Source organism: Cyprinodon tularosa, unplaced genomic scaffold (assembly GCF_016077235.1).
Source record: "Cyprinodon tularosa strain WSP-4 unplaced genomic scaffold, ASM1607723v1 ctg156, whole genome shotgun sequence".
Taxonomy (NCBI): domain Eukaryota; kingdom Metazoa; phylum Chordata; class Actinopteri; order Cyprinodontiformes; family Cyprinodontidae; genus Cyprinodon; species Cyprinodon tularosa.
The window spans coordinates 1,130,220-1,140,546 of record NW_024038395.1 but is presented as its reverse complement, the minus strand read 5'-3'; the positions used below and the strand labels follow the sequence as shown (position 1 = coordinate 1,140,546).

Here is a 10,327-nt window from a genome sequence, read left to right as displayed (position 1 = left end):
TCCTCTGCTGTGTTTCTATCTTTCTGATGGTGATTATGATGGTTGGGGATCTAATTCTGAATCCTCTCCAGCTGATAAGAGGCAGTCTAGCTGCTGCAGTGGACAAGCTGGTTCAGGTCAATCAGAAACCTTAAAAACATTTGATTAAGACAAAAACAAATCTTTCATACTTTTGCTCCATTCCAGGGTTAAAGCTGCAGTTGTGTTGTTAGAAGTTTTAAAGTGGAGTCAATGCACTCTGTGAATTTTAAAAATGTTTATCTTCTGTCAGACTTTGCTCTTCTGTCAGTGTCCACAAGCAGCTATTACATCATTTTCCTGCCCCCGCAACTGTAAGCGGGCCTTGCTAGCAATACGCCAGCAGTCCACGGCTTTCTTTCCTCCTTTCATGTTGCTGCCGCTTCTATAAACCTCAGATGCTTGTCTGCAACTCGCCGTTAAGCAGGGCTGAGTTATGAGTCTCCAGGTTGGCGTTGATGAGCATGGCTTCGTTTACCATCCTGCTCCTGTCCGCCCTGCTGTCGCTGCGCTCTATCTCGTCCAGGCCGGCCACCTTTTTCAGACACAGAACATTCTGAAAGCTCTTCTTGAAGTTATCGGACAAAAAAGCGTAGAGGATGGGGTTGGCGCAGCTGTTGGCGTAGGCGAGGGCCACCACGAAGTCGAACGAGGTCTTGACGGCTGAGGTGGGCATTATGGAGCCGGTTACGGAGGTGACGTTGAAAATGTAGAAAGGCAGCCAGCAAAGGACGAACACCGCCACCACGATGGAGACCATCCGCGTCACCTTCCGCTCCGAACGCTTCCGCTTCGAGGAACACACACGCAATCCCGATGATTTCACCTGGTTAAGAGGACAGGAAATGGTTTCAAACTGGAAAAATACCAGATTTCACACAAACACACAGACTGATAGGAGTTAGGAAAGTAGAACATCAAAACAGTATCATGCAAAATAATCGTTTAAAGTAAATGTGTTTTAATTGGATCTGATTTTATTTTAAGAAATATTTATCAAAACATTTTCCTTCTGCTTCACGCTTCTGTGCTACTTAGCATTAGTTTATCACTTAAAAGCCCAATAGAACCCCGTTAAATTTATGGATGCAACATGGAAATATAAATTGATAGTTTTAAAAGGCCCTGAGCAAGATATAATCTAAATGGTCAAATGTAAATCCTTAAAACCATGTTTACATTATTTAGCATTAGTAATGATTTAAAAGAGGCTATTTGCATATTCAGCACAGATGTGCCTAATGTACCTTCCAACAAGTACTGTACAACTTCATTAATTTAATCCCTGAACCGATAACAAAGTTGAATGATTAATCTCCTGTTATAATATACAAATAATCTAAATTAAATGCTTTTACTTGAGTCCCCCAGAACACAGACTGGCTTTTCTTTCTTCTCTGATAAACGAAATATCACATGGAAAAAAGAAGCAGAGTTTCTGGGAATTGCTTATTTTTAAAACAGTATTAATTCATATTAGTTCAGTTTAGTTTAAATGGAACTGACTTATAACTAAAATCCTCTCGGGGCATTTAGTGGACGAGGAAAGCAAACATGGTCAGTTCAAATCCTGGAAAATCCAGTTCAATGCAGTTCACCTGACCCTTATCCAGCCACTTAATTTCATTCCAATCTGATTATAATCCAATCCTATATAGCAATGTAAGCCTTAGCAGCCTGTTAAAAAAAAGGTTTGGGGGGCATCTAATAAAAAAAAAAAAACTTCATTTGAAGAAGAATCCCCATAAATCAATTCATCCACAGGAGAGCAGTTATTATGATTAAAGTAATATTGCTTAAGGGTTTAAATATTCCGGCAAATCAAGATTGATTTAAGATTGATTTATGTTTGACCAGCCTTAAACTGTCAGAATGATGAATTTAAACCTTTCAAACATGTTTCTTCAAGTTGGAACAGTTGTAGGTGACTTTTTAAAAAGGCACCTCCTCATAAGGAAAATAATTTTCATCCTTATTAAGACATCTGACTCAGCTGCTTTACAAATCAATCTTATTTCAAGGATGTTTTCCAACAATGATGTTCTGCTCTAAATCAAATTTTTTTCTATTAGCACTTTTAAAAAGCAACAGTAAGCGTAGAAAGGACAATAAGCCACTACTTTCCTTTTCTCAACATACTAGTATACTAGACAAATGCATTCTAATGAATGTTAGACTACCTTGTAAGTGATAAAATACCTGTTGGATTTCATAACTGTTTGTTCATTCTATTAATAGACAAACAAATCAGAAAAACTGCTAAAACTGGTCAGGGTTTAATTTTGAGTATAATTCCTACCAAAAAAAAAAAGGTTTCCAACTGTATAACGACACCTTTGAGCTTATGAATTACTCAACTCTTTCTGGCTGACTGACAATGAACTGTAATTTTTTTTTTAAATCCCAGCAAACATGACAGTTTGCTTTGTCAGAACTGTTCCCTTGTTTTAATCTTTCTGTGCAGTTATTTGTCCAGAAACTAACTTAAATCAATTAGTAATTTAGCTAGTAGCTTAAAAACACCAAGTGTAACCATTAACTGGTCAACTTGGACATTACAATGTTATAGTTCCGCATTTTTCCACTGTGGAAATCTTTTCGCACAGTTCCTTTTCCAGTTTAAGAAGATGAAATGCAGTTCATCTAGATTGACAGGGGGTCCGCCACCCCTAGGGGGTCCATGGAGGTACTGCATGGGGGTGAAAACGTGGAAGACCACTGATCTAGATAATTGTAGCCCCATCTACACTACCCTCTGAAAAACAACAAACAGTTCCTTATGACTGTTTAGACACCATGCTATCACGGTTCCTCGCCTCCTAGCGGCAATCTATGGTACTACTGCTGTCTAAAGGTAAACAAACAAACCAACATGGTGGCACCCATGACATTCAGGAAATTTGCTAAGATCAGGCGAAGAAGGCAGCCTTTGGTGAATTTACTTGACAGGTTCTAAGCCACTTTTGGGAAGTGGATACGACAAACGATAGTCCAATCAGGGCTTATGGATGCGCTCTTTGTTATCTGAGAACCGAGCCAGAACTGGACCAGACCGAGCCCTACTGATGAACTAGTACCATGTTAGCGCGGTTCGGTTGTGTCTGGCGTGGTCCAGTTCAGTTGTGCATTCCATTTACACTAAACGATTATCTCGGTTACCATGCTTGGACCGATCTCGGCACGGTTTCAGAAGGGTAGTGTAAATGGGCCTTCTGTATGAGATTTTTTTTTTGTGTGGTTTAAGCGCAAATGTTTATATATTGTCTATTTATGTTGAAAAATTCAAGAGGTGTGATTTAAACTTTTACCCCTCAAAAATATCTGACTTATTATATTGCTTAAAAATGAAACAATAGCCTTTCATTTGAAAGACACAAACCAGTTGGAATGACCAGATTTTTCATGATTCTACTTTCCTGGTATGAGTCTTCCTGAAAGTCTGTGTCCTTACAGGAGCCAGAGCATGAGAGTTAAAAAAAAAGATAGAAGCGTATTAAATATTATAACTGTTCTTCTCACCTTGATTATAATAAGCAGGTAGCAGAGACATATCACAGTCAGCGGCATGAAAAATCCAATGGAGAAGGTGTAGAAAATGAAGATCTTGTAGTAGAGGTCCTGGGGTTCAGGCCACACTATCCCACAAACCGGCACCTTGTTCAAGCCACTGAAGATCATTGTTGGTAGGTTAACAATCAGTGAAACACCCCATACAGTGACGTTGATCAGTTTGGCGATACGGGGTTTCCGCCATTTTGTGGACCTAATGGGGTGCACCACAGCCAGGTACCGATCGATGCTCATCACCATCAGACAGAAGATGCTGGTGAACTGATTGAGTGAGTCTGTTGGAGGTAAGAGGGGGGATGATCAGAGAAAAGGGGAAGAAGAAACATTTCTGTTATGTGGCCCAGGGTGAATAATTATAATTACTATGTCTTAAATTAAAATAGATTTCAAGCGACTAGTTGATCTTTTAAATCTGATCTACAGCAACATTCTGATAGATTCTTAGCTTGTAAAGAGATCTAGTGAACTTCAGGGGTACCTGGTAGACAACTAAACTTGTAAAGGACTGATAAACAAGATATAAATGACTTGCATGCACTGTAGGAATAAAGCAACCTGGCTCACCTGTAGCCAATAAAGACCCTGAACTCTTTCATAGTCTTCTATTGGTAGCAAACCAAGGGCTTTTTTAAAGTCTTTTTTATTTATTTTAAGCATTTAATTCTGAATAAAGGTCCTAAGAAAACTAAAATGGGATGATTTAAACTCCAGTCCTCTGCGGTCGTTGTCTTGCAACTTTTAGAGGTGTCTCTGGTACAACACATAAGAATCAAAAGACTGAATTACCTCCTTGTGATCTAGCCAAGGCCCCAACCCGAATACCTCAGATCGGTGAGGACTCCTAAAGCCACAGTGTGTAACAATCACAGGGATTTACCGACAGAAAGGTAATATACCATACATAAGTGGGTTATTATCATCTACGAACTGAAAGTCTAAATCTTTTTTGCAATTTAGAATTACATGGGAGCAGGTCTCATGTTTAGCCACTGGCTTGCTCTCAGGGCCGTCAAGCTAGTGGCTTTATAGTTCACCATTACGCACAAATAGATCAGACTATTTGATTAAAATCCCAAGTTGTAGCTTTAAACCATGATAGAAGTGCACAGCGTTCACTATAATAAGTGTTATCCAAATAGTGCTGCAAGTAAGGAAGGAGCTAGGACCAGAAAGCAGGATACCTCCTAGCATCAATGCAACTGTCACTATGACATCCCTAACCACCGATGGGATGTATGCAGATTCACACAATCACAGCTGACAGGACATGTAAGCAGAGCCCAGCTTACACAGTTTAGCAAAATTATATTTATTCACATGCACTCTGTCTTACACGTGATAATATACACACTTAATATGTTTTGGGTTTTATAAGAAAGAGCTACATAAACTTGTCACATTTCTGTAACTTCGTTGTTTGTAGTTCTTTTCCTAGAAGGCTGTATTCCTAATTTGATCAGCATCATCTATGTGTGTGTCTATAACATCTGTAAGGCTGAGGGCTGCCTGGATTCAGCACAGCAGTCTGGAACTCCTTCTGTACCCTGGATAGAATACCCTGCGAAAGGTGAAGAGATAGGAGCTAGGAACAGGAGGTGGGAGCTATACTTTGAGGTATTCAGATCGAGCCTAGTTCTCTAGTCCTGCTAACGACTTCACTATTTGATCAAGGTGTGTTGAAGCAGAGACACATTGAAGAGGACATCAGCCCACAAGGCTAGGAGTTTAGCAGCTAGCAGAGGAGTGTAATGGGGTTGTGGATCTCCATAAATGGATCTATGGAACAAGAAGTAAGAATAAAGCATGTGTGTTTTTTTTAAAGTGGAGAGGACGATTTTCTTTTAAAGATTTGTTAAAATCCTCTACTATACATTTAAATAGCTGTTGATCGAAATATGAAGGCCTCATACCTTCTTTACTTGAAAGGAAATGTTCAGTACAAAATTTTATAATGTTAAACTTTGTGTGGGACATGAACATTTTTTCTATTGATGAAAAAGGAAGAAAACAAGTTGGATAAAAATCTTTTGTCCATTTCAGTCACCTATATACAGTAAAATGTTTCAGACTGCAAAACATAAGTACAGAATGTTTAGCATAATACAACATGGACGTTTTTAGGTGCAGCAAGTCAAGGAAGAATATATATAACAGATGTTCTAAAACTCATCAAACTTTTGAGAGTAGAATAACAGTTTTACATTTTGACAGAAGTATCTTAAATGTTTAATATGTATTTAATTTCTGGGTTGTTAAAAAATCCAAACCTTTGCATAATTTGTAGAGAAATTAGCCTATAGACTGCTTTATAGAAACATAAAAGAACAATTATTAGCTCTGGCTAAATGGATTGACATCTATTTTTATATAATCTACTATGTCAGATAAGGAGTTGCGGTTAATTTCCCCGCTGGGAGGCCATCTTCTACTGTCGACAGTGACTCATCAGCCTTCTGCTTTCCACCCACCTACGGTCATGATCACCCTGCACAGAGCCTCTCCAAAGGGCCAACGGACCAAAGCCAGCTGCAGGGCGATGAATGGCAGGCTCATCATGCATAGAACATCTGCCACTGCCAGGTTCAGGATGTAAATGTTGGTCACCGTCTTCATTTTGGCATAACGTAGGATTACGTAGATCACCAGGGTGTTTCCACATAGTCCCACAGCACAAACCATGAAGTTGATAAAGCTGAGGACGACTGAGCTGGTTTTATCCTGATGAAGCTCCCGGTGATCTGAGTAGTTGGCATTCAGGTCTGACTCATTCTCTGGGATGTAGGTGTCGTACAAGAGGGGTTCGGGGATGGTGATGTTAGGGGATGCTGGGAGGAAGGGCCACAGATCCAACGCCATGACTTCAAAACTTTTTGTTTATCAAAGAGGCTATTCTTTTAAAGATCAAGGTGATATGAAAGACGTTACATAGAGTATGGGAACGGGCCTTACTTTGTACGTCAAAGCATAGATTTTACTGAACAATCAAAGATAAGTTTAAAAGGATTCCTTAAGGTTTTAAACCCGGATAAAAACAATAGTCTGGGGTAAGGGGGAACTTTGTAGTCTGAAGGGGTTGGGCATCTGGGGAGTGGGATGACTGGGGACTTTAATGTTCACTGAGCCTCTGTGATCACATTCCAGCGGCAAAGAGGAGACAAAATAGACCAAAAATGGATCTATGGAGAAAGAAGTAAGAAAACAGTAAGTTTAGCTGAACAACAATGATTATTTTCTTCGTCTTGTAATAATATCACTTATGCAATATCCATGGCAACAGCAACATGGTGACTTTACATAACTGGCTTTACACCTTCAGCTATAGTCACATGTAAAGGGTCCTTTCTCGTGATTGTGCCTTCTGATTTGTTTTTCCTCACAGCTTCTTGAAACTCGAGTAAGCTTTTGGCAGACAGACATAAACACAAGGATGGGTCAATTCAGTTTTCATGAGACGTGATATAAAAATAACTTTTGGCCATTTTCTTCCACATTTGAGAAACGCAGTGGGGGAGTGAAAACATGAGGAGTGGTAAGCAATTCAGGGTTTTCTAACAGAACAGCTACAAGGACACAGAAACATTACCAAACAACATCCTAAACAAGCACATGGGATTTATTTATGTATTTTAGGAGTTGCAGTTGCACACGTACACATTTCTGCTCGGTCCCATCAGGGTTTCTATCTTTCTCTCACTATCTACAGCGGGCCTCAAATATACCAAGGCTGCCAGCATTCAACCTCCGGTGTATGTGTGTGTCTGTGTGTGTGTGCCCTGCCTCCTGCATCGATGCATACATTCATAAAGGGTACGCCTGAGCAGGAGAACGTTAAGGCCACCACGCTGCAGAGATAAATGTTTATTCAATTGATCTCTGGGACAAACAGCTCTGACACTGTGGCGGGATCGCTCACCCCAACCCCCAGCCCCATCCGGGGTGACAGTGAGTGTCTCGAAGGGGAAGATTTTGTTTCCATGAATTACTTGAGATCAGCTTTAAAAGTGTAATGCTTGTGGATGAAACCATTTCACTGAGGATTATCTACAAATTATAAGTTTGTTTTATTTCTCTATAAAATCTTTCTGTAAAACTCTGAAGTGTTAAAAGACGCAATTTGGAAATTTATTAGTCATTAGTATGGAATTTCATACAAAAACAATGTTTTTTCCCCAAATTTCTACCAATCTTTATTTGAAAACTACTGTATTAACACAGCTGAAGCTAATAGACAAAATGGAGATTCTACTGTTTATCTTTCAATGTGTTTTACTTTAGTCAATAATAGGTAACGCTGGTATGATAACCAAATGTAATAAACAGGAAATTAACAATTGTTCCTACTACTGCTGAAATAATAAAGTAGAATGATTACAAATATGATGATCATGACAGAAAAAGTTGTTTACCATTACTTTATGTCCTCAATACAAAAATTTAAAGAGAATAAGAATTAACAACAGCTAAATGCGGAGTCAACAACCATTAATATTTCTCATTTATGCCGTTCTTGCTTTTATTGAATAAGAAAGAATGCAGTATAACATTATAAGCTAAGTAACTAGCCTGCAGTCTGCTGCTTTACAAAAAAACAGTTTCTAGCTTGCCAACAAAAGTTTAAAAATTTTACCGACAGAGTAAAAGATGATTCCAGATTTCTTTCTTTATTAAAATCTAGAAATAAACGTAGGGGCCTTATGTTAACCAGCGGATCAGCAGCGCCCACCATCAGGTGGATGGGGGGTGGGGGTAGCGCTATTAACACCAGTTTTAATTCTAAACCTTTATTTCATTTTAGGCATTTAAAACACAACTTTCTAAACTCTTGGTATATCTAAGTAAAGTATGGAGCACTGACAAGCTGTTATAGAATGATGACCATGAAAAAGAGATAATACAGTTTTAACATTATTAAAACAAAAATGTTTGAAACCATTGACTAATTTCTTCAATAAAAGCAGAAAATCAACAATAATTCATAATCCTACCCATGCTAAAACTGTCCAACATAAGGACTATTACAGTTGCCATGGGAGAGGGGTGGGTTTGTTGCTGGGTGGCAGGGGCTCAGTATTTAACAAAGCTACATCTACCATCTCAATAAAGGGATTTTTATTCCTAAAAAATGTACGGTTGTGAATTCTAGTGGTTTTAAAACTGATTTCTTGAGCCTCAGTTTGCCTGTAGCTTTTCTATGGCAGCAGGTTTAGGTCAATCATTTGCATAAGGCAAAGATTCAGGGCAGGATTTCATAGGTTAAGAATTAAACAATTGTTTTTAATCATGAAAATTCTGTTTTTTACCCAATTGAAAGCAGGACGTGTAAAATTCTTGTGAAATTTTACTCTTCATATGTCCATGCCACTTGAGTCAGGAATATTAGTGAGTTCTGCTAAAATACAGCAGAGTTCAGAAATGATTAAGTCCGTCACAGTTGATAACAGCAGCTAGAAAGGGGGGTAGGGGGTAGTTGCTAAATTTAATTGTATTATTTGAGTCTTTTTTTAATTTTTGCATGATATTATGGAGCCTAAAGATTTGATCATGTTAAGAAAATTTCATCCGCAATTTTAATCAGTGCTTCAATAAAGATACTAAAGAGAACACTGATATATTTAAAAGGATTGAAAGAGAAATGAGAAACAGGACTATTTTCTGCAGAAAGCAGTAGTAATTATGTATCATCCTAGGGTTAAATGTATTTGTAATAATCTAGAATTTTCATTATAAAGAAGAAAAGCTAATTTGGTTGTTGCTGCAAACAGAAACTCTAATGAGCTTTTTCCAAATTGCAGTGTCTTTGCAGCTTGTCTCATCTCAGCTCTGCACTCTGAGTGTGAAATGATGGAGAGGGGTGATGCCAAGGGAAGCAGCATGTACAGCTCAGCTTATTACTGCCTCACAGTTAACCTGCAGACTGCATGAAGCAAATGTCCAGATCAGGGGGAGGCTTTCAAAGAAAACCAACTAATCAGGTCACATCATTTTAGTCTTTTAAGTAAGTAGACACTGAAGAAAATGCATTTGATTAAAAAAATTCGGATATTTTGGTGAAAACAAATGCATCTCTTGTTTTTTCTTTTTTCTTTTAATGAGCTTATTATACTTTTTCCTTTGATTTTGAGCAGATCTGAAGGTTTTATTGACATTTCTAATAGTGCAACAAACCACACTTTAAACAAGCATAGGAAAATTATTTGGTTCCCAAATCTATTTAATCACCAAAAACTAAAGCAGACCCTGTTGCTCACACCGATTAATAACCTTAATGAGTTCACCTGGCAGACCAAATGGGACTATCTCTACACAGAATCTTAACTTATCAAATGTGAAATATCTGATGCCATTTTCTCGCCCTTTTGACTTACATTTAGAAAGCTTCATCTTCACTAGTCCCGCCGCTCCGAAGCGGCTCCGACCCGCTGGAAAGCTGCATCCCTCCAGGCTCTCCATCCACCTGCTCCCCGCACGGTTACGCACGGCAGCTTCTATCAGAGCCGCCGTCCACACTGCATTTCTCTGTTTTTTTTCTTTTAATGTATTTATGTATTCACATCTATCTTCAAGAAATATTCCCGATCTTAGAGGCTGAAGCAGTGAAAGAGTCTGAAGGCACCGCGCGCTCACCGTGCGCGACCGTACTGGTCTTGGCACCGCGGTCTCCTCGATGAGTGCGGCGGGACGCACGGTTGCCCAGAGAGATAGGAGGAAAAGAGGGCGGCTGATGATGGTCTGAGACAGA

The 10,327-nt window shown here is 39.0% G+C and overlaps 1 protein-coding gene across 1 annotated transcript; it reads right to left on the bottom strand.

Moving 5' to 3' along the window:
* Nucleotides 1–256: 256 nt before the first annotated feature.
* LOC119780152 (somatostatin receptor type 2-like) lies at nucleotides 257–6,444 on the bottom strand. The gene is made up of 3 exons (XM_038280063.1): nucleotides 6,057–6,444; nucleotides 3,538–3,863; nucleotides 257–844 (listed from the first exon to the last, which is right to left on the bottom strand). The coding sequence occupies exons 1-3, from the start codon at nucleotides 6,442–6,444 to the stop codon at nucleotides 413–415; spliced, it is 1,146 nt and encodes a 381-aa protein (XP_038135991.1). The 3' UTR covers nucleotides 257–412.
* Between the last annotated feature and the right edge of the window lie 3,883 nt (nucleotides 6,445–10,327).